Raw genomic sequence first — 25,932 nt, 5'->3', positions numbered from 1 at the left:
ATATGGGGCATTTCACGTCAAGTGAACCAACTTTTGAAATCGATGTCTTCCGATCGCGATGAAATTTGCACCAATGTTAATTCTATATATATATAATATATAGATAAATGTGTCACAAATAGTATAGATAGCTATTTTTTCAATATTTCGAAAAAAATAAAAAATATTTGATTTTATTTTTCAAAAATCAAAAATGGTTTTGACTTTCTTTCAATTTGCAAACAAAAAATCGAAAATTTCTTATTTTTTTTGAGAAAGATTTAAGAAAGAAGATTTAGTTATATGGATGCGAAAAAACAAATGTTTGGCCAAAATGTCAAACTCTAACTCAGAGAGTTCATGACCGATCCTGTTGAAGAATTGTAAACTACTATCCAATATGGATTTTAAAAATTTGTTCACTTCACATGAATCCCCCAAATAATCCACGTACACCCTAGGGTGTCAAGCATAATTTGAAAGCTTATAGGGTAGAGTATTTTTTCAGATTTTTCGGAAGAGGTTTAGAGGTCGCTCAAGTCGAGTTTTTGCCAAAAATCGGGTTTGTCGTCCTTTTTTTGAGTTTTCTTCATAACTTTGTCAAGACCCACGATTTTCACTACTTTTGAGGACACAGTTTAAAAGAAAAATGTCCATGCTTTATTTTTGTGTGTAAACATTCTTAGTTTTTGCAATGAATTGGCTCATTAAGTTGCCCTAAATTACAATTTTTCGTAAATTTTCCATAAATTCATAAAAAATTAAAAGTTATAAAGCCTTATTTACAAGATTTATGGAAAAATTTTAATGTAGGGCACCTTAATGAGCCAATTCATTGCAAAAACTAAAACTGTTTACACACAAAAATAAAGCATGGACATTTAGCTTTTAAACTGAAAATCGTGAGTCTTGACAAAGTTGTGAATAAAACTGAAAAAAATGCCGACAAATCCAACTCGACTTGAGCGACCTCTAAACCACTTCCGAAAAATCTCAAAAATACTCTACCCTATAAGCTTTCAAATTATAAAATAAGAAAAAAAACTTTTTTTTGGGACACACTAGTACACCTATACAAAGTATTTTTTTTGGCCTTTTGAAATTTTTCGTTAGTTCTTTGTCATTTTTAGTCGGATCTTAATGTTTTTTTTCTCGAGAAGAGCAATGTTTCTCTCCTAGGTTAGCAAAAGTTTAATGATTTCTTGCGACCTTTAATTTTCTGATATTACGGTGATACATTAGATTGGTAGGAACAGAGATCTGGTGGTTAAATATTTTAAAAACAAAAGTTCAAGGAAAAGTAAACTCATATTCATGCAGCACCGAAATACAATTGGACCTGGAAATAAAATAACTGATTTCGTCAAAAACTTAATAAAGCACTACAAAAGAGTTAGATGGAGCAAACAAAGATTTTATACCAGCTTTAAAAATTCTTCAGAAAGTGCAAACCAAAACAATCTTGGGAGACCACCAGAATCAATCGACAACTGTGGCGCTAGATCTAAAAGGCGGAAACTTAAGGATGTGAAAGTATTCAAGATACGTTGCTATATCAATTTCGATTACAGCCACAACTCACAAAAGTGTATAACGCTAATCCAGTGAGAACAAAACGGATTCTGATGAAAAACAGAAGAGACATTAGTATTGTTTTTTAGATTTGGATATAATTTCAAGATCTACTTAATTATACAGCTCAACGCTTGCTATTATCATTTAAAGGAAATGATTTGAAGAAATTTGGAAACTGCAAGTCACATACCCATTTCGGACAAAAACAATACAAGCAATATGTATGTGAAAATTCTTCATTTCTACCATTGAGATTGATTCGACCAGTAGAATGCAAACAATGGAAATTTGGAAAAATCAAAATTCATCTTCTAAAAAATACTGCAGACCAACTAAATTTGAATTTAAAAAGGAAACTCATGATACCATTAAAAAAGGTATTTGAGCCCTATTTGCAACATTACAGCCATTCGAATTAAACATTGATGGCTTTACAATTGGAGTAAGTTACCAATGTATCACTAGTGTCAAAGAATAGATTTTGCTTTTCAAAATTCATATTTTATCACACATAAAAGTTAAATTGTAAATGCAATTATTTGAGTTATGCACCAAAATACACAATATTTTTTAATATATTTCAAAAAGTCCAATTATCTTTATCTTCAACGTCATTTTTATTAATCGACCATGGCCAACAGAGCAGTTTCCGAACAAAATTGTAAATCTACAATCAACTAAAATATGCTTAAAAAATGCCAAAAGAAAACTTAAAAGTGCTAGGTGTTAGATGCCTTTTTTGATGCTAAAAAATACTAGATCTAGCACTAAAAATGCCAAACTTTCAATGTTCGAATGTCTCTATTGAAAAACCCTTTATGTTTGGTCTATACTTTCACGTTTAAATTGATTTTTCCATGGAAAAAACATATTAAAATTTTCTACAGCAGCGAAATGAATAACATTGTATGAACACTATTTTATTGAGATAAGACTTTAGTATTTATTTTATTAGTAAAATAAGAGTAATATTACAAAATTGTCAATTTATTTTATTTAGTGTGAATTCGGCGGTTTTCTTTTAAGGCTAATGTGTTTCAACTTCAACTTCAGCTAATGTGTTGTATTCGTTATTGTGAATTATTATAGTTGTTTTATCAAAATGAGGTTGTCACATAAAAAGCCACAAAATGTCAATGATTGACATCTGTTACATTATTAAATTCTTGGAAAAACATTTGTTATTTTAATATATTTACTCTTTGTATGAGCTTTTAACTATTTTTTTAATAAATACCCTTAGGCCCTTAAAACATGAATTACATATTTACATAAATACATATGTGGTTTTGCTAGTTTTTTGTTTTAGTTAAAATACCCTGTAGTTTTGAAAGTATCAGTTAACTGCTTTTGCAATGTATTCCTCTTCTATTTAAATTATGGACTTGATGGGCTTCAGAAAATATTTTTCAATGCATTCATTTAATGATCAAAAAATAATTTTGAAAAAATAAATTTTATTATTTAATTTTTAATTAATTCTAATAAATATTTTAATTACAATTTGAAAGAAGAAACTAGATATGACAATTTTTTTTAATAATAAACTTTGGACTTTTATAAAAATTCACTATTTTCGAGCATTGTCTGAAGTAGGGTGCATGTCTATACCGATTTGCACATTTCGTATTAGTCTTTACTGAAGTCAGATTAAGTTTATCATTAAAGATAAATAATGTTATCAATCCATCAATTTTATTTGGCTAATTTTAATAATTCAGTTTAAATCTCATACAGTGGGGTCGATAGGAAGAAAAGCGGTAATCTGTCTATTCTAAAATACTGTACCGATCGCAAAATAATGTATAAGCAAATTGTGCTCCAGGAAACAACCGTTAAGAATATTATATTTCTGAGCATCCTTTAGGAATACAAGGTGAGATACAGGGTGTCCAAAAATTTGTCCTCCTTTTTGACCATGGTGACTACATTTGGAGTGTCATGAGGGAGACAAATGAAAATAATTTTAAAAACAAAAATAACACTGCCAAACGACTTTTTGTGTGTTATTTGCGAATTTCTTAGAATATAGGGTCATTTTGGACAAATATTTGGACATCCATTACAGAAGATATTTGCGAAATATTTGTCCCTAGTCCACATACAAGTTCGCCCTCAAAAAATGTCATGAACATTCATAATTATCTTATAATAATAAATATCTGGATGAATGATGTTGGGTAGAGGCTAGAAGGGGGACCATAGCCACTTTTTTTTGAGACGTTCTCAAATTAAAACCACAATATATATTCTTAATTTTTTCCTTTTTTTCGGCTGGCATTAGTTTTGATCATTTCAATCTTGTCTATCTCATCTTAATATACATATTTTTTTAACATTTCTAGACTGACCAAAAACGTCGAAAACATGGTATGGGGCCATAGGATTTGTAAAATAAGAAAAAACAAGTAAGAAAGTATGGTTGATCAAGGCCGACCATATAATACCCTACACTAATTAAAAGAGCAAAACCATTTTTCTTTTAAAATTTCAATAATTTATATTTTTGATTGATTTTCGGAAGTGAGCCTTATATGGCAGCTATGACAATTATGGATCGATTACTATGAAATTAGGTGATTTATGTCTATATGAAAGTTAACTATGTTGAATTTTGTGTGTATACCAATATTATTAAGAGATTTATGTACGTTAAAGTGATTTTCGGAAGCGGGTCTATATGGGAGCTATGACTAATTTTGGACCGATCGTAACAAAATTTGGAGACATGAATTTTGTATATATGAAACATATTTAGAGCGGAATCTGTGGAGATACATATATAAATTAAACATTTATGACCGATAAAGTCCAATTTCGGAAGGACATTTGTATGCGGGCTCGGTAAAATAATGGACCGATTTCAGCCAGTTTCAATAGGCTTGGTCCTTGGGCCGAAAAAATGATATGTACCAAATTTGATCGAAATATCTACAAAATTGCGATCTGTACTCTTCCAGCCAGTCAGCCGACCAGCCAGCCAGACGGACGGACGGACATCGTTTAATTGATTCAGAAAGTGTTAGACTAATATTTTTAGGCGTTACAAACAACTGCACAAACGCATTATACCCTCCACACTATGGTGGTGTAGGGTATAAAAATCAAAAAATATAAACGTATTTTACTGTTTTATACCTTAAAATTGTGACTGATTCATCACAGGGATTCCTTGTATCTGGCGTATGTGCCCCAGGGGGAGTTTTGAGGTTTAATATAAAGTTTTTTCATACTTCAAATTAAATGACCGGAAAAACTATTGTCACTTATTGTTCACTACTATTGACATTCTATCACCAACCAATTTCTTTTTTGTATCACAAAAACTAAAGAAGTTAGCACAAAAAATTCGCAAGCTGAAATATTTTCACAGCTTGTTGAAAAATCATTAACCGCGTCTGGCTCACATCATATGGAAAATTAAACTTTCAAACTTTCAGGGATGATAAATAATCGATAAACGAATACATACTCGATTACTCGGTTAAGATGTGCCCTTTGGCGAATGATCCCCCTTCTACCCTACTAGAAAATGGTCAACTGAAATAAATCAGTCATTGAAATTTGAACAAGTTGTGCATTCTTACCGGGTGATAAAAAATTATAGTTTATTTCTTTTGACATCGGATCAGTACTGTAAAAGATGCAGATTTATTACCACCCCACTGTACGTTGTCATAATGGTGCTATCGCCCGCATATGAAATCACTTTCACTTCTCGTGACAATAAGTGGTGTTTAGAGAGCTGGAGTGGTAATATACCCCAGCTCCTATTGAACTCTACGAAATTTTGAGCATTTTCCATGATATATCGTTTTTGGTTTCCGTATGATCTGAGTAGCAAAAGCGATAATTACTGTCAGTGGGGGGAAGAAGGGAACCCCAAGGGTTGTTGTTGTAATCGTTCGGCTGTGACCGATTGTTCTTTCCTGTGGAAAAAACTTTCGGTTTGTACTGCTGTCGCTGAGTTGACAATCTTTCGCCGAATATAATTCGGGTCGTTCCGGAACGGAGATCTAATTGTCGTAGGAACATTGTATGAACGTGGGACCCCCAAGGTAGACCCCCAAGGGTCAAGAACATTGACATTTTCTGAGAAGACTCAGCAACATAAGATGATATCGTAAACAACATTGATTAGTGGGTAACTGGGAAGAAAAGTATGCTTTTAATTATAGTGCAAACCGATTTGGACAAAAGAGGACCGGACAATTGTTTTGGAGTTATGAGTATCCAAAACCGAATACGGGTTTTTTCATCATTGTAAACTCCACCGGTTTCGAAGATTTAGTACACAATTGTTAACAAATTGTTTATTAACTTCCACAAATAAAAATAAATTTAAATAGACCCTTTTCATATTGAATAAAAAATTAATATAAACCGGTTAACCGGTTTTGTTTAAATACAAAAATCAAAACCGTGTTTTTCAATAAAACACTTTTTCGGTTAAACCGGTTTTTTAAATTTGCCGTTTTTTTGCACACTCTAGTTATGACATTTACATATATAGCGATATAAACGTTTTAACAAATTATAATAAATTAATTTGTTTTTAGTTGTTTGCGTTTATAATCAATATATAATGGATTTTTGCATACAAATAGAAAATGCAAATCAATTTGAATTTATATTAAAATTATTTAATTTAATGAAGCATTTATAATTTGAAACTACTAAAATGAATTTAATACTATTGAATAATATAATTGAACGACAATTTCTGTGTAGTAATTAGCTTAACTTTCCAGAATATTAAACTGATTATTGTACGAAAAAAAAAATATATAAATATTTGAAATATGGTTGGAAATTTGAAGACATTTTATTAATACAATCAACAACCTTTGACGTTGAAAGGATTCTTATTTAAATCCATTTTTGTTTGTATTGTAAATAAACTTATTAAATACTTATTACAAGTCCCTCGCATTTCGTGTAGCTTTTCAATTATGATCAATAATCTAATAAACATTTCCAACATTTCATATGTCTCATATTAATACACAGTTAGACAAGTGTTCACATATTTACATACATATGTTCTTTAGGTATGCATACATCTGTTTACTAAATTCACATTTCCCCCAATTTGAAACGAATTTTGTAACCAGTCACAAAGCCAAGTCAATCTGTATAATAATCTTCTGTTTGAAATTTACTAAAAAACTTTGAAATACCAGACACTCAAACAATTACAATTTGAATCTTATATATTATGAATGAACAAATGAACGTAATCAAAGGAAATAATGTGTGAATGAATGCGTGGATTGAATATCATTGTAGTGTTCGAAATTTAATTATGAAATTTGTATTGTCCTCTCTATTGTTATTGCCTTTTTCGGTACTTTAATGCTCGCATTAACATACTTATCTTTGATAAAACATCTACATATAATTACACTATGCAACAAATGAAGACTTTTGGAAAAACACACGATCATGACAGTATAGGTTCGATTCTACTACCAAAGGGTAGTAAAACCCTGTACTCAGTTTGTCCAGTTTGGTGACCAATTTTTTTTTATGGGCACCCAAAGATTCTGAAAATCAGTGGGCCCTCAAAAAATGGTGTCATCAGTTTTAGACCAACAGCTAATTTAGACATGGTGATACCGCTTAACTTTATATGGCAATAATATAGCTAAGAGTCCGCCAAACAAATTTCGTTAACATTCTTTACCAAAAAATAGCTTTTGTGTGCACTTTTTTTGAAAATAATATAGGAAGACAAATTTTTGTTGTTAATTTTTTTAGAATAACTTCCAGGGACTCCTAATTTGTCACTAACATTATTTGGCAAAGTTTTAACTACGGTAAATCTGAATAACTCTTGTGAACATATCAATATAATCTGAACACATCTAGGCTCTCTAAATAGATCACAAAGATAACTTTGTAGCTTAAATACGCGACTTTTTTTACACGATTTTTATACAAGGTGGCGCAAAAGTAAACTTCCGATGTTTTTTGGCTGTAATTAAAAAAAAATGAAAAACTTTGATTCTTCTTGTGGATTATTTTTATTTTGTCTTTTAATTTTTTTTACATCAAGTCGAGAATATGATGTCATGTAAATGGCCGCCGCCACAGTTGATTGTCATTTGAGCCCTTTTTATGACATTTTCCATCACTTTGGCTAAAACTTTCGGCGATAGGTCCTCACATTCTTGACGGATATTGTGTTTAAGAGCTGCAAGAGTCTGAGGCTTGTTGACATAAACCCGCGACTTCAAAAAGCCCCACAAAAAGAAGTCTGGAGCGGTCAAATCTTGCTGTCCAGTGCAAATCGCCAAAACGGGAGATTAGGCGCCCGGGAAATGCATCCTTCAGCATATCGGTTGTGGTACGTGCAGTGTGTGCCGCTGCACCGTCCTGTTGGAACCACATGTTTTCCAATCCCGATTTATCAAGTTGTGGCAAAAAGAACTCGTTGATCATTGCGCTCACAATTCACAGTAACCGTTTGACCCGCGACGTCTTCGAAGAAAAAAGGTCCGATGACTCCTCCAGCGAAAACAGCACACCATACAGTGATGAGGAGCCATTACACAGTGTGTAATGGCTCTTCGTGGGTTACACGCGGATTTTCAGTGCCCCAGAAGCCTCCCAGACATCCGACCCGGAACGGTAATGGGTAGAAATATTTTTGGTACTTATTTGAAATATAAATTTTCATTGAGGAAAAATGGTATAATTTTTTGGTACTATTTTATTAAAACATTTTCGATTAAATATTTCCACACAGGGGAAAATGGATAAAACCGGACATTTAATATTATTTATTCAAACTAAAAATTAAAAAAGATAAAATATCATTCCAACAACACAAAAAAGAACACACAAGATGCAATACGAAACTCAAGTACTAAGGAGTGAAAATGGAAACTCATGTCTTTCATGTCTGTTTATTTTGATTTTTTCAATGAAATGGTTTTGACTCCACTGCTGAACTACTCTTTTAGTACTTTGCTAGGGAAAGTACTCTACATTGTAAATACCGCAATTGTTTTTGATTCCAGTAAATACTAATAGATCATTAAAAAAGTAAATTTTAAATGTTTGGGTTATCGTGGGGATCAATTTGAAATTGCCGGATTTCAAATTGGTCAAATGTGATTTAAAAGTCACATTTGCATCACCATTGGTGTATTAAAGACATAATTTATTTAATTAATTGATAACTCATGGTCAAAAACACAACATTTTAAAATAATTTCGCACAACAGTAAGACCATTAATACTGTTAAACTTAAAAATTATCAACCAAAATAAACGTCAAAATTATTTCTTTCAATGCTAAGGAGAACGAAAAAATATGTAATAAAATAAATTTCGTTAATTTTTGAAAAGAAATGTAGTATAAATTCTATTACGTATAATTGGTCATAATAACATAATATTAAAAAGTGTTGTGAACAGTATTTTTGATTTTGGGTTAATATGGGTTAAAGATGTCCAAATAAATATATTATAATATTATGTTTGCAATACCCACAGTCCAATAAAATACAACAATTTATTTTAACATATCAATTTCATCTACATATTTTATGTTTATAACCATCACTTAATAAAATTTGAACTTCATAATTTAAGTGTCAGTAACAATTCATGGTTTATGTCGTTGGTAAATATTTTCAAACATTTATTGTAATTGCAGTTAGTCGCCAAGTTTTAATATCAGTTATTAAGTTTAAGCTTTTTTAGATTAAACTGCCATTATAAATAAATATTTTCTATTTTTTGTTGTTTGATTTTCTTTTGTCTTTTATCTAATTACTGAAACAGCTGTTGTCTGTCTATTGTTTTTACATTATATTAGGTGCCTCTAAAAATTATAAGGTCACATACTATTCAAATAAGAATTCTCTCCTATTATTTGATTACACGGGGCAACAAAATCGAAAAAAATTTAAGAGATTTTTAAACCATTACACAATTTTGATGTAGGGGAGATGCGGAACGTTTGAAAACGGGGCACCTTTTAACAAAAATTTTACCACTTTTGTACTTAGATAGTCATGATGAATCTTTATAGTGGTTAGTCAAGCCTTATTTTTTGCTGTTGACCTGTGTTATTGTAAGTTCTATTTATAAAACGAAATATCAAAAATGTACATTTAATAGTGCGCCAATATTATAAGGTCAGTGCTAAAGTACTAGTAAATCTGCAACAATGCTAGATAATTGTTATTTTTGTAAAACTCTATTTTGTTCAATTTGAGACAGAATGTGAATTTAATGTATAAAACTGTGAAATATTACATGATCTGAGAGTAATTTGGTTGGTCCGAAAAGTAAATCTAAAATGGGGTTTTTTGAAGAAAATGTAAATATGTATTATGTATAGTAATCATTCGATGCATGTTTTAAAGTAAATGGCCACAGTGACATCACTTCCGCGGATGATATTGAAAAAAATTTCGAAACCATAGTCCATGAATATGATTCAAATGAATGGCGCCTCTTTATAGATGGACCAGTGAATAGCCTCAAATTGTGCTGCTTCGCATATGGGCAATTCCACTAGAATCGCTACCACGACTGAAAACAGAAAAACACTTAAAACTTGTTTTCAAGATGATTTTAATAGAAGAAAATAATAAAATGTTATTATGTGAAAGTATTTAGATCATATTACAACATTTTAAAGACAAAAATAATAGTTTAAACTGATTATATTTAATTTTTTAATGTTTTAGGTATGTTTTAGGCTAAAATTGCTGTGAAAACTAGGCTCCCAATTAGCTTGTAGTATGAAATGAATTTGACTCTAATTGTTTTTTTTGCTATTGTCAAATTGTTTATTGAAACCGAATGTATATTTTCCATTCAGTTTTTTAGTTTTTGGTCACATATATTTACAGAATATATATTGTTTTATTATAAGAGAAAAATTTATCACGTACGGTATGTCACGTACGATATTACATTTTATTTATTATTAAATCATCCAAAGATTGTTTTTATTTAAATATGACGGATTGTAAAGGAAAAATATTTCGTGTAGTGTAAGAAATTAAAAGAAAACATAACGCCTCTCACGATTCGAAAATTTTCGCATATTTCAACATGTACCTCAAAATGAGTTCCGTTTTATGTCACGTACGATATTCCCTTATTTCGTCCAATATTTTGAACAACAATATTTCGAAAGAACTTTTTATTATTTTAAAATATATTACGCTCTGAATGGAACATAAAGACCAAATTATTTTTCAGATACTCTTATTTTTGCAAAATGTATTCCATTCTATAGGCGTACAAATGTCACGTACTATGATATGGAATTACCCATATGGAATGTGTATCCGTTAGTGCCATTTATTTATGACATAAATATAAAAAAAACAAGTAAGAACCAGGTCAGGCCATATAATACCCTACACAAAGTAGATGAGCAAATACATTTTTCTTTTAAAATTTCAATAATTTGTATTCTGAGGGTTTTTAGAAATGGGTCTTAATGGGAGCTATTACCAATTGTGGATCGATCACCATAAAATTAAGTTGTGTTTTTCGGAAGCTGGTCTTATATGGGAGCTATGACTAATTATGGACAGATCATAATAAAATTTGGTGTTATGAATTCCGTATATATAAAACTTATTTGGAGCAAAATTTGTGAAGATTAATGATTAAATTAAAAATTTATGACCGATAAAGTCCAAATTCGGGAGGACATTTGTATGGGGGCTAGGTGAAATAATGGACCGATTTCAGCCAGTTTCAATAGGATTGGTCCTTGGGCCGAAAAGTTATAAGTACCAAATTATATCGAAACCTCTTCAATAAAACACGATGATTATCAACATTTTATTTTTCGATCCTGTAGCTCGTTTCTGTATTTCTCGCATCGGAAAATTTCTCACATGAAGTGTGAAACAAAAAATTCCATCGTTTCTCTGTATTTGAATGCGAAAACAGACAACACAGATTCTGGGTTCCATATTTATACAAACGAAATTAAAAATATCTATATTTTTTAAAATTAATTTTTTCTCACACCAATTTCAAATGTGACTTGTTTTGACAGTTCTTATGAGGAAATTTTCGCAAAATATTGTTACAGAATCACTTTTTCTCACATCCTTCCAATAATTGCTGGAAATTTATTTAAATGACAGACAATTCTCGCAAACTCAAGATACAGAAACACTTGTGCGAGAAAAAACATATTTTGTTTCATTTTACACTGTTTTTGTTGCAATTCAATCGTTTCATGCGGACAATTTTTCGATTCGGTTGACTAATCGTAGGAAATGCCCATATATGTATTTTTGGATAAACTGAACGAAAATAATATGACCTTATAATATTGACGTTCGCCTTATATATTGAGGTTTCAATATTCTACATCGTCTGCCTGTTTGTCCGTTTATATAGTTGAAGTGTGTGTGTATGTATTTAATTTTTATCTTTTAAATTATTGAAATTAACAGGGTTTCGATATTCAGCTCTAGCAACATATTTCTTACTTTTGACTATGCAATAAATATGCAATTATCTCATTTCATCACAATCAACTAATATAAATATTCATACTGTTCGTTCGTATTACTATTAAAATTGCAATGCTAGTCTGCAATTTTTAGTAGCAAACACAATCCATTGCATATCCACAAAAATATATGTTCGTGCTTTAGTAGCACACACATTTTTTTGTCGTGCTAATATTGCACGCCATTCGTTTTATTTTGTTGTGCTGGCAAACTTTTCCAGCAACAGTACACATTTCTTTGGTTGTGCTATAGCACAATTGACATTTCTTCAATTGATGCTATTAGTTGCTGTTATTGCTAAGTGTATAACAACATATCAGTAAACACACCCAATGCACAGTTGGGCAGAATCAAAATTTTTTGGAAATAAATCTGTCATTTCTAAACGGCTGATCCGATCAGGATAAAATTTGACGCGGCCGTAGCCAAGGAGTACTCCAGGTTAAATTATTAAAATGGGACCTACAAATTCCCCAAGTGAGGCGCTATGGGGGCTCAAAGTAGGGTACCTTTGGCATGTAATATATTTAAACACGTGCCATTTTTTTGTTTCCCATTCGATTTCAATGGGTTTTATACGTTTGGAAAGCGCTCGCCTAGGTCTTGAAAAAACATGCTTGCGTGTGCTATTTATCTCTTATAATTACCGAGTTATAAGCATTTCAAAATTGAAATTTTAAAATTTTGCCATACCTTGGTCAGCTTTTTTAAAAATATAGGTCGTAGTTTTGTACCGAACGGGCTCGATTTTTTTTTGTTAGTTAGACAACTAAATTATCAGTAATATACAAAAGATTTCAGAGTAATATCGATTATAGATCCAAAAATAAACGATTTTCAATTTAAGAATTCAAAAAATAGTAGATTTTTGCTGTTTTTTGGACGAAAAGGTGAATTAACTGATTTTTTATTAAAAAAAAACTTTCTTTAAGAACATATACCAATTTTATGTTTTTCTGTAAGGTAGCTTTACAGAGAACATTTTGGTATAAAAAACATGTCCTATTTTTCGAACATGTCCCCTACGTCCTTAGGATTTTGACCTATTTTTTTTATCAAAATTTCAACATGTCACATGTTCTAAAATCCCAAAGCTGGGATCAAAAAACGGAAAGCAGCTTTAGAAACCCTGATGTGTTCCCTATTTATCCCCAAAGTAGTTTTCCAGCCCCGAGGGAAATGTAGACCCTATGGTTAAAATTGTAAAAATACCATTTTTGCTATTTTCGCTTAAAGAATTGTTTTTTAAGAATTGTGGGATTCCTTTTGTCCTTTTGATAAGTTTTTTTACACTTTGTAATTTGGAATGACAAATTTAAAAAACGTTGAAATTTTCATTGAGTTTTGTTAATAAATAAATATTTTATTACATACTAGCTGACCCGGTGCGCTTCGCCACCCCAATTAGAAGAAAGAAATAGTACTAGCAAGTCTCACTTTGTGAATCTAATTGTAAATGTCTAATTTCATATTTCTGGGTCCATTATTATAGAAAATGCAAAATGTGTTCCTAATTTAAAATTTTTAGGTTTATTATTATAAAATACTCAAAAAGTACCATTGCAATAAGGAAATAGTACCATTGATTATCACTTTTAAATTCGCATTTACTAAACCATAACCCGTCAAGTTTGAATTTTAGATTTGTATATCATTTCCTATATTATCAACTAATTTTGTTTCTATAATACTTAATATTTAATAAATTATCACAAAACCGAAACCGATCGCTTTTTAATTTTTTAAAACCGAAACCGCGGTTTTGAAATTCCATTTACCATTAGAATAAACAAAAAGTACCAAAAAGTAGCCACTTGTGGATTCCCACTCACTCTGGTCCATATAACCTTTATTTCATGTTTCTAGGTTCATTTGAGAAGGAATTACAAAAAGTACCAATCGAATAAAGAAAAAGTACCACAAAGTCTCCCCCTAGAATTCTCACTTACTTAGGACCATATATGCTTAATTTCATGTTTCTAAGTTCATTGTTATAGAAAATTCAAAAAAGTACCATTAGAATAAACAAAAAGTACCAAAAAGTCTCCCCCTAAAAGTACCAATTACCCTTTTCTTCCTTGAACACCCCTCAAGTTTGAAATTTAAAAATATTCCATTTTGCCAAAATTGTTTATGCTACAGTTTATGCAAAATTGTTTATGCATGTCTGAAAATATTAAAATCTGTGTTAATGTGCCCAAGAATAAATAAGTTTTAAAAAAAGTACCAAACTGTTTACCCGAATTTGGCCCAATATACACCTTGGTACTCGAGTTCCAAATAACACCCTGTTAGTTAATTTTTGTATGAATCCAGGAACCAACGTTAAAAAAATTATCAAAATTGGCTTAATAATTTCAAATATAATGTATTTTCCCGATTATCCCCTTTTTGGTACCTTTTTTATCCCCATTGAGGTGGTACAATTTTATTCAAATAAATTTCTGTAACGTGGTGGGAGCTCATAATAAAATATTCGTATGTCTATGTCAAATAATAGAAAAATATATTTTATGAAAAAGTACTAAAAATAAACACAATTTTTATCCCTTAAGGTTTCGAATTTCCAAAAAGTACCAAACATATATTTTTTATTTTTTGATAAGTAAAGAATACGATTTAAAATTTGATTCTATGTTTATTGGTTTAAAAGATACATAGGGTGCCAAAAAAGTACTAAGATACAGTTTTTACCCGTTTTCTCCCCTAAAAGTTTCGAATTTCGAAAAAGTACGAAACACCCGTCAGCTTATTTTTTGAATAGAGTAACATGCAATTTTAAGTTTTTTTGTACCTTTATTAGTTTTTAAGATATAAGGTTACCGAATTTACCCGTTTTTACCCTTTTTTACCCCCTAAACGTTCGAATTTCTAAAAGTCCCTTCTTATCGTGTCGTTTTGGGGAGGGAGGAACCCACAATTAAAATTTCATGATTCTAGCTTCAGCCGTTTGGGCTGTGCGATGATGAATCAGTCAGTCAGTGAGTCAGTAACGTTACTCTTTTATATACATATATAGATTAGAGTAACTTCGGGTATTGTGGACTATGTGTCTAATGTGGACCAGTGTCTATTTTCAGAAACTATTGAAGGTATGATAAAACTGATTTGTCGTACATTTTACAATTTGTTTGAAACGACAATTGCACATTTGCTTTCATGAGTAATTGATATATTGGCTTTTTATTCTTGTATTGAAATTAATGCGCGTGCTCAACATTTTTTTCGGCTCAAGTAAGAAACAAAATTTGGTACAGTTACTTGGTAGAACTTAATGTTTGGTTGTTTTATATAGTTAAAGTGGATACGTAGTTTTGCATATACTTATTTGGTAAGAATTTAAGCACATTTAGATTATTATGTAAAAATAATTTTTTACCACTGTAACCCAAGTTCGTGTAATGTGGACCACTTAAATTACTTGATTATGTACTACTGGTCCATATTACCCGACAATAACTATGTACTTTGTAAGTAATCTATCTAAGCCAAGAACGCGACTTTTTTGTTTGTATTAATAAAAATATATTGAAATTCAATTTTTTAATCATTCATTATTAGCTGGTTCATGAATTTTATGTATTAAATGCTAGTCCACATTACCCTCATATAGTGGTCCATATTACCCTCCAATTTTTATAATGCTGGTTTTTGGGTTCCTTACAATATTTTCACATAAATTTTTTATCCTTTGACGGAAAAAATTTTCAACTGCAAAAACAATTAGAGAATACATTATCTAATTTATTGCTTCACAACTTTTTTAATATCCATATATACTGTGGCCAAAATTAAGAAAAAACAAAACGGTAGTCCACATTACCCGAAGTTACTCTACATATTTATTGAGTTTCTAAAACTAAAATTTGTATCAACATTTTAATAGGATTGCAAATACATATTATTAACAATTTGATCCACATTTATTCCGAACATTTTTTTAGTTTAGATATGTTAATTTTTAGTCTTACAAAAAAATTCAAGTCAATATCTCAATTATATTCAAAAATATTTACACTAATGAATAATCGTTATTTCGTATTACATACTTGACAATAAAATAACTAGCAGCATCCTAATAGCCAAAAAACAAGAAATATCAATGCAACTATAGCAGAGCAACCAAAGAAATGTAAATTGCTGCCAGAGAAAATTGCTAGCACAACAAAACAAAAACGAATGCTGACGCGCAATATTAGTTCGGCAAAAAAGTGTGTATGCTACTATAGCACGAATATATATTTTGGTTGTTGTGCTACAATAACGAGTTGACAACTGGTTGTATCTGCTACTAGAAATTGCAAACTAACATTGCAATTTGTACAGTAATATATGAATAGTAACAGCAATTTATATTAGCAGAGTTATACAAAATTATAATAGTAACTATATTTTTAGTATGCAGATGATAAAAATGTATATTTACTGCAATTGAGGGCTAATATAGTAGCAATTGTAAACCCTGGAAATTAACATATTCATATGTAAGTTAGTATGAATGTTCGCATGGACTACATGTTGTATGAGTAATAAATTATTTATCCACACATTTTCATGCACAATGTGAGTATGGGCGGCAATTTGTTTGAAGTCATTGACATTCGTAATTAACAAAGGTTGTTTTAAGGGCTAACGTTTGTTTGAAATATGTATATTTGAGCAAAGTATTAATTGATTTAATGGGAAAAGGTGGTAGATAGTTCGCTACACTTTAGCAATCAAATCAAATGGCTTCATTTTGAAAACTACAGTATTCGTTGGAGAATTGAGTACTAAAAATTTATAAAATTTTTTTTCATTTTTATAAGTTGACTAATTGTTTAACGAACTATTCTTCCATAGATGTATTTGTTAAAACACAAAAATTTGTTTAATTTTTCATGTGTTTTTTATGTTAAAATTTTAAATGTTCAATGAAATTCGTTTAAAAATTATAATATTATTTTAATACAGACAAAAAAAAAATTTCTTTCGTTACTCTGACGAACTGAATTGAAAACATGGGGTAAGTTATCTTACCATCAAATAAGGTTAGTCATCATAAATCGCAACTCGAGATATTGGAGGCAAACAAAAAAATAATTACTCCTTGCCTGTTAAGATTGTTTGTAGCAATTTTCATCACATCACGTTCACTAATTTCAACATGCAATCCCATTAAAAATTTAACATTTTTTAATAACTCAATGTCTCGGGAGTTTTTCTCGATATCAAAATAATAACTTACATTTTAATTTGCTTAATTTTGATCTGTGTACTGCTATAGCCGAAAAATAGAAGCCATAAAATTCGTTCAACAAATATTTTAATTTTTTATTGATTTTTTTCTCATTATCTGTAACATATGTGTAAACTATAGCATTTATGTGTTAGATGTTTTTATAAACATAATTTGTCCAATCTTAACACGAATGTGATAACATTTGTACATGTGCATTGTAAATGAGTTTCATTGAATTATTTACATGTACAAAAATAGTTATGAACTACATAATTTAGTTTATTAAAATGTTTTTTGGGAGCACTAATGTTAGTTGTATTAATTTTTAATATTTGTATACGTAGTTTACCACCCACAGCTGAAATGTAAATTTGATATCAACATCTGTCATATTTTTTTTTGTTTTTTGAACATTTGTAAGGATTGAGCTTTAATTTTGTGTTTATCCTGCTCATAAATTATGAATATATAATTACAAGATATTTATTTTTGAAGTGAATGCAGACAAAAAACATGGTTGTGATAAACATAATCTGCACAGAGAAAACAGATTCGTAGTTGCAACCGAATTTGTTACCAATCTAATGATTCTGCCTTAGTGAACAAATTTTACGGTTGTGGCTTCTAAATTTTTGAAATTGTAACAAAAGTTTGGTTGCTCCAACTGAAATTCTTATTTAGCAATTGATTTTCTGTTGATAGACTTAAAAAACTCTATGTGTGCAACCGAATCATTCGATTGACAACAAATTCGGTTGCTAATACGAATCTGTGTTCTCTGTGTAAGAGCAACATATTGTGATAAGATTTATGATTGTAGTCCAAACATATTATGATCATAAAATATCAGAATATATTATGATACAAATCAATTATAATATGACCCAAAGTAATCATATTTTTGTTCCAATTAAATAATATTATGATCCATATTGTCATAATGTCCTAATAGTTGACGACTCGGCGGCTCGGCAAAACCGACCCTTAGGCTACTACAAAAGGTTTTATACAAACAGTCTTGCCCAATTCGTAGATTAATGCAAATCAAACCGCTCTTCTGTTTTTTGGAACGTCACGTAATCGCAGATTTTTGCTTACATCTTTAACTCCTTACGGTCAATTGTTGGAATATTTTTTCTGAATAAAGTGGTACTTATTCAGAAAAAATATTGCAACAATTGATAACAGATAAATGTATGAATCTAGCAAGGTGAATTCCCTTCTGATATTTGCTAGTAATAGAAAATACAAAATTAACCAAATCGGGCGAACCAGCTAAATGTTTTTAGATGAAAATCGGTGTCCATATTATATTCGTGGTGATGGATGTCGGATTATTATGAGACTTGGCATGAAACTGTAACGTTGATAATTTGAGTCAAATAGGATAATTTTAATCCGTACCTCATCAGCTCTGAATTTTTAAAATGCAAACAAGTTTTTGTTTGTTGGTCATTTCAGCCACACTATTTTAAGTGTTATACACAAAAACAAGTTTAACTTGAAAACAATTTAATTAGCTTATAATTCCATTATAAACATTTTTAATCATTAAACAATATTGAACATAATTTATAAAAAATAACTTTAAACCAAATTGAAATAAATAACAGCAAATTAAAAGCTCATTATGTAAATAAAAATAATAAAAACAAAGAATGCAAAACATTTATTCATTAAATCCAATTTGGTAACTAATTGTTGAAAAATTATTTTTGGGTTGATTACACTATTTTAAAAGGTTTTTCTTCACGATGTAATATGGATTTGTTATATTAGGCTCTCTAAAATGTTGAAAAAACTAAAAATAACATTAGAACAAAAATTAAATCTCTTGCAATATATTGGTCCTAATAATCTTGATAATTAATTATTCTGTCTATTTTAAACTACAGGTCCAATTGCAAAATTATGTGCAAACAAATCATACAAGAAGACACAACCGTTCAGAAAATTAAATCTCTGACCATCCTGTTAGAACCCAATGTGAGATACAAAGTTGAGCACTTTTAGTTTGCAAAGCTTTATAGAGCACGAAACCTATACAAATATGATTAGATATTAAATGAAAAGCAAATAGGATAATAAAAAAAGTCTGTTTAGAGGGAGTTAAGAGGGAGGGTAAATAACTCCGTGCTTTTTTGAATTTCCCGCTTCTAAACTGAAAGGGCAACACTGCTCCTGTCATCATACATCTGACAGTTGACTCTTGTCAAAATTAGAACAAGACGCGTCATTTAGTTTTTATTTGACTTGAAGAAAAGTGAATTTCATATGCTCAAATAAAAGCTAATAAAAGGCTGGATAAATATTGCATCTTCAATTTCAATGGTAAAGAAGTGGTTTATGGTATTTCGTTGTGGCCGTACAAACACTGAAGATACTGAGCTTTATGGACGCATAGTTGAGCTATCTACAGCCGAAACAATTGAAAATTGACCGATTGGGGATTGTGGAAGCCATAGGCATCTCACATATTTTCAATTGTGAATGATCACTTGGGTATGAGAAAGCTTACCACAAGAAAAAGAAAAAAAGGTGCCTAGTTTGCTTACAATCGAAAAAAACGACTGCATTTGGCCAAGAAAAAAATATTTTTTCACCAGGAAAATAATAATACAAGTTGCTCCCTCATACGCCCTATTCTTTGGCTTTAGCCCCGAGTGACTATTTCTTGTTTCCTACGATGGAATCATTTCAGAAACAAATAAATATTTTGATGTCCTCGATAAATCTTATTCTTTGTAAGGATAAAAAAAATTAGAGAAACGTTGGTTGAAGTGTATAAATCTCAAAGGATACTATGTTGAAAAATAACATGATTTTTTATCCAAAAAAACCTATGTTTCATTCAAAAAGTCACGGACTTATTGACCCGTGACTTTTCAATTTCGAAATTTTCGATTTTTACCTTGACTTTATTTTGTTTACCGCAAATATCTTTCGTAATAGTTGTGAACATTTTTTTATCTGACAATTTTAATTGAGTGTGAAAAATTCGTTAATTTTTTTTTTAAATTGTCTGCAATATTAAAAATATGCCTAATATTAATAAGAACTAGCTAATAATAATTTTTTATATCGATATAAACGAGTAGCCTTCTTCAGGCAATAGTCGAAAATAACGATTTTTGAACAAAATTCTAAATTTATTAAACCAAAAAAATAAAACCATCGGGTTCATCAAATATCTTTACAGATCACAATAAATTTGTATATGTATATATGAGGTATTTCATTTCAACTTTTGAAATCGATGTCTTCCGATCATGATGAAATTTCTACCAAGGTTAGTTCTATTGGATATTGGATAATTTTTCTCTGAGTTAGACGGGTCAAAATTTGGCCAAGCAGGTGTTTTTTTCATCCATGTAACTTATTACCTTGTTCTTAGCAAAATGTGTGCCAAATAGTTTAGATAGCTATTTCTTCAATCTTATTTTTAAAAAAAAAAATTTTGACATATTTTTCCCAAAAAAGCTTTTTTTTTTCAAAAGAAAGCTTAGATATTTTTCTTGAAGACCTATTTGGTGGCTTAGTGGGAGCAAGTTTGATATCTATCAAAATATATGTTTTGTAACTCAAGACATACAATTTTTGACTTTTCTTTTGCAAAATCTAATTTTTTACTAAAAAGCTCTTAAAGGAATAGGTCTAAGCTTTCTTTTGAGCAAACAAAAAAAACAAATTAAAAAAGGGACCATTTTTTAAAAAAAAGTTCGATTTTGCAAAATAAGTTCGATTTTGTAAAAAAAAGTCAAAAATTGTTGTCTTGAGTTACAAAATATATCCCACTCGCATCCCACTAAGCCACCAAAAAGGTCTTCAAAAAATACCTAAGCTTTCTTTTGAGCAAAAAATAAAAAAAGGGTCCACTTTGGAAAAAAAGTCAACAAAATTTTTGATTTTTTTAATGAGCTTTGAAATTTAAAAAATTTGGAAAACAACAAATACTTAAGCTGGGTTTCCTTCCGCATACACCGTAATCGGCGCCGATAACGAAAACTGAAACTGACTGTGTTCGACACCGCACAGAGGGATTTTTGTGTCAAAAAGTCATTTTTTCAATCACTCAATTTTAAAAATCAAATGATGCAGTTTTGTAGAGAAATGTTTAAAGATGAAATGTACACTTATAGTTTTAAGAAAAATTTTATTTTATTTTTAAAAAATTGAAGTAAAGTCCATGCAAGGTTGTTAGCAAAAATGTACTTATATTTTCACGCAATTCAGTGGTTTATATATGTATAATTTTCCTAATAATACAATTTACCTTTAACATATTTTAAAAATATAACATTTCTCCATAAATACAAAAAAAAATTATGGGGATATCATAAACCGTTAAGAAGATATGCCCAAATCTATAAGTCTCTAAAAATTATTTTATTTTTGATTTTCCATGGAGAAAAAAAATTTAGCCCCAAGCTGTTTCTTTAATAAAATGAAAGTTGGGAGTGTCTTGTTTCGATTAAAAGAAAAATAGTTTTCGGAACAGGATGAAAACATAAAATTTTTTGTCGAATAATAAACGAAATATCAAAAAAATTCTAATCTATGTATGGGCGGTGGGCATGGCCTATTTTATTGAAACTCGGCATGCGTTCCTCTTTTGTTTCAAAAAATATATGTCCCAAATTTCTAGACTTTTACTTGGATAGGAAAAATGTTATGCGAAAAATCTATTTGGATTGTATGGACGTTGGGCGTGGTCGATTTTGATAAAATTTATTTTTTTCTTAATTTAGTCCATATAATTCTCGGTTCCAAATTTCAATGATCTACGACCATTCCTTATAATTTTATACAAAAATGTATTGCATTTGGATTGCATGGGCGGTATGCGGTGGGCATGACCGATTTTATTGAAACTCGGCATACGTTCTTGTTTTGTTTCAGAAAATATATGTACCAAATTTCTGGACTTTTACTTGGATAGGAAAAATTTTATGCGAAAAAATCCATTTGGACTGTATGGGCAGTGGGCGTTGGGCGTGGTCGATTTTGATAAAATTTATTTTTTTCTTAGTTTGGTCCATATAATTCTCTGTGCCAAATTTCAGCGCTCTACGACCACTCCTTATAATTTTTCCCAAAAAATTGTTTTCGTTTCAGTTGGGTGCGTTGCGGCATAAAACAGAAACGAAATTATTTTTTAATTTTGGATGTCGCACATTAAATAGAATTTCATTATTTTTGACAAAATCTATTATTTTTTCCTCTTCCAATAAAGAAAATTAATTTTTTTATTCATTTTGATTTTCTTTAAATTTGAAATAAAAAAATAATTAAAATAATTTCGTTCCTACAGCACCGAAAACCAACTACTTGAAGTTCTTTTCGTTCCGGCCCCAAATGACAGGTTTTTCGTTACTGATCGGTTCGTTTCGTTTCGTCCCCAATTTTCGTTATCGATTTCTGAAACGAACTGTTTTTCGGTGCAAATGTATGGAATTTCGTTTTCGGTGCCGATTACGGTGTATGCGGAAACGTAACTTTAATCAACCACCGTAAAAAGAAAATATTTTTTTTTGTAAGCTCGTGTTATATTGGAATGGTTTAAAGAATACATAAATACTCGTACATATGTACATATTTAATACTTTGTAACCTCAATGAATTTGCTCTTATTTTTTGTATTTTATTTTCCGTTGATGCAATTAAATGAAATGTTAATCATGTTTTAAATATTGTACAAAGTATTAATTTTATTTAAATAATATTTTTATTTCGTTACAGATTCGTTTGAAAAAATAAACAATAAAAACGACAACATGGAGTACTACTAAAAAAGCAATAAAAATACGCTAAAATAACAACAAATATAATTTTTATTGAAATGGCATAATTTTACACAAAATACATAATCAAAATTATAAAAAAAGGATAATTGAAACACAACACCCTAACAACCATCATACATATACATATACACATACACAAACATAAGACATAAAACGACACATTCAAAGAAAACAGGAAACTGAAAGAATATTAAATAACTGAAGTGAAAATTTAGTTATTGTCTACAAGATTGGCAAGAGCGTCACAGAAAGGAAGTGAGAAGGCGAGAGAGAGAGTAAAAGCTCGTGAATATCCTTTTCTTGTTTTATGATTATGTCAAGTGGACGTAGTGCTCGTCTACCACCCACACCCAATGCCCCCAACAACAAACAATGGGTACCCAACTCAACAGCAACGACAACCGGAACATCAGTTGGCAACCTGCATGAACCCAACAGCAACAGTTTAATGTATCAATACAACAACACAGCCAGTGTGCCCACCAATATGAGTCATCACCATCATCATCAGCAGCAGATGACAACCACTGGCATGGCTGACAATACCGCCGACATTATACAGACATCTGATGCTGCCACCGAAGGTATACCGGGTGAGACAATCGATGCCCTGGGACCGGAATTGGCGGTGGCAACGTCAAAAGTGCTGGAAAGCTTATCGGAGAATGAACGCAAAATGATAATTGAAGTGTTGAATCGTGATGAAAATGTACGACAACGCGATGCGACTCGTATAATGTAAGTAACTTTTAAATTGTTCATTTATACTTAATAATCGATAAAGTTTTATAACTTTATATGTATGTATGTATATAGGTATATAAAAACAACACCACATGCATACATATATATTTATATTAATTAATTAATACACATATATAAATAAATAGTTACACAGCGTCTGTAAATGGGAATTGTGTGGGTTTTATAGCGGAAATGAAATATTGAAAAATCAAACGATTGCACTATAGGAAATTTTCCCCATTTCTTGGCCAAAATGAAAAATTTTAATTTTTGAAAAATACATTTTTTATGCTTTAGTATAAATAAAAATATAACAAAGTAAACATATATTTTTAAATTTTGCAAAAAAGTTGATTATTTGTCACTTTATCAGTTGTTTTATGTTCGATTTCTAAATAAGCTTTCATATAACGATTGAGTGCAGCAAATTTTGATACAATTTCTAATAAAAGTTTTCATAATAAATATATAAAATTTTTAAAAATGGAAAATAATATTGCAAGTGAGTATTTTATTAATCTATAGAGAAATCTTGGTGAACTTGGCTATTAGACCGATTAAATTGGAAAAATTAAAGTGACCTTACGATGAAATAATAAAATTATGAAACTGAATTTTATTTGGACTTACAAAAAAATGTTAGCAGATGTTAGTTATAACATCATAACAGTTATTTAGGACAGTCAATTACCTACAGAATTTTTCATATTTCAGCTGCATATATTTGCATACTTTTTTCAGGTAAATACAGTGTGAAAAACTCAGAATTATTTAATGTATGGCATGAGAAATATGGTGAAAATTAAAAAAGATCCGCCATATATGCATATTTCTTGTCACATATTGATGAAAGTGATTGTTCAGAAAATCTAAATCAAAAGGAGCAGTCACGAATGTTTTGTGCAAATATAAAAATCAAATGGAGTAAAAGTTATAGGAGTTTAAATAATTTTAATAAACAACATGCTGTTTGGCTTAAATAGATAAAGTGCACCCTGCCCCCACTAAATTGAAGCCTGGTCGACCGCATTAACATTTTGTCAATATGCTGAAATCTTATCTTATTTCTTTAGAAAATTACCAAACAGATGAAGAGCAATCGGAAAGTGAAGATGAAGAAATAGAATCGAGCGGTCTTTTGAACCCTTGTTTTTTAAATATGGTTGATAATTTAGAATTAGAAAATCAAATTAATGAATAAATTAAAATTTTAAACATAACTAAGTTTATTTTATTATCAAAAGTTTGTTTACACTCAAAAAACAAAATAGAAGAAAAGAGTTTAGGCAAATACCTAAGAGTTACAGGTATGGACTGGATCCAGGAACATACAACCCGGTAAACACAGTTTGGAAGACATTTTTAGTTAATTTTATTTTTGTCTTTGAAATTTTTTTTTCAGTGTATGGAAACGTTTTAATGGTCCCTCCCTCCCTTTTAAGAGTCTTCAAAAATTCGAATCCAAAAAAATTATTTAAATCGGTCCAGCCGTTTGGCTGTAATTAATTATGGCCAAAAAATGGGGAAAATTTCCTATAGTGGATTGCTGAAATTCAAAGTTATATAATGCATTTACAGTTTTATTAAATTTTTTTTGGTTCTCTTATTTGTGTCTATTTTTGAAACTGGGTGTTACAGCAGTCGGTATAAATTAATACTATCAGAACTCTTAAGTTCCTAAATATTTTTTTAAAAATCCCCAAATGTATCCAATTATCTTATAGCCTTGCAAATATTTTATTTTGGAAATAATTCGGCAGCTCGTGAACGATTTGTGATAACTGAAGTTGTTCATAGTTAGAACCGGCCTTCTGCAATGCAAAGAGTCTTTACCGTTTTTGTAAGCATTATAAGGATTTTATATCCAATACCCAAAGGAATTGCTTTTCTTTTCTGGCAGTGCTATTGAATTTTAAGATTTAAAATCTTTTATTTAAAACTAGGGGCATAGTTAGTTTTTAGTTTTGATTTTGTTGGCTTCGTTGGGGGTTTATTTGATTTAGAACGTTTGAGGCTTAAATTCACAATGAATTAATTTCATTCAGTTAATATGACACATACTTCAATGATAAGTTATTGAAAAGCTAACATTACATAATTC

At 30.1% G+C, this 25,932-nt stretch overlaps 1 protein-coding gene across 2 annotated transcripts in view; it reads left to right on the top strand.

Annotated features, from left to right (window-relative positions):
- The first annotated feature begins 23,252 nt into the window (after positions 1-23,252).
- LOC135963305 (uncharacterized) overlaps positions 23,253-25,932 on the top strand; it is a 264,932-nt gene continuing 262,252 nt past the window's right edge. Inside the window, exon 1 of one of the 2 annotated variants that reach the window (XM_065515101.1) lies at positions 23,253-23,825. In XM_065515101.1, the coding sequence (XP_065371173.1) occupies positions 23,395-23,825 (431 nt within the window). In that variant the 5' untranslated portion in view covers positions 23,253-23,394. The remainder of the gene's footprint in view (positions 23,826-25,932) is intronic. The other variant, XM_065515102.1, reaches the window with a different exon arrangement.

This window comes from Calliphora vicina, chromosome 1 (assembly GCF_958450345.1).
Source record: "Calliphora vicina chromosome 1, idCalVici1.1, whole genome shotgun sequence".
Lineage (NCBI taxonomy): Eukaryota > Metazoa > Arthropoda > Insecta > Diptera > Calliphoridae > Calliphora > Calliphora vicina.
Note: the sequence above shows the minus strand (reverse complement) of the source record. Positions and strands in the feature narration are given on the sequence as shown.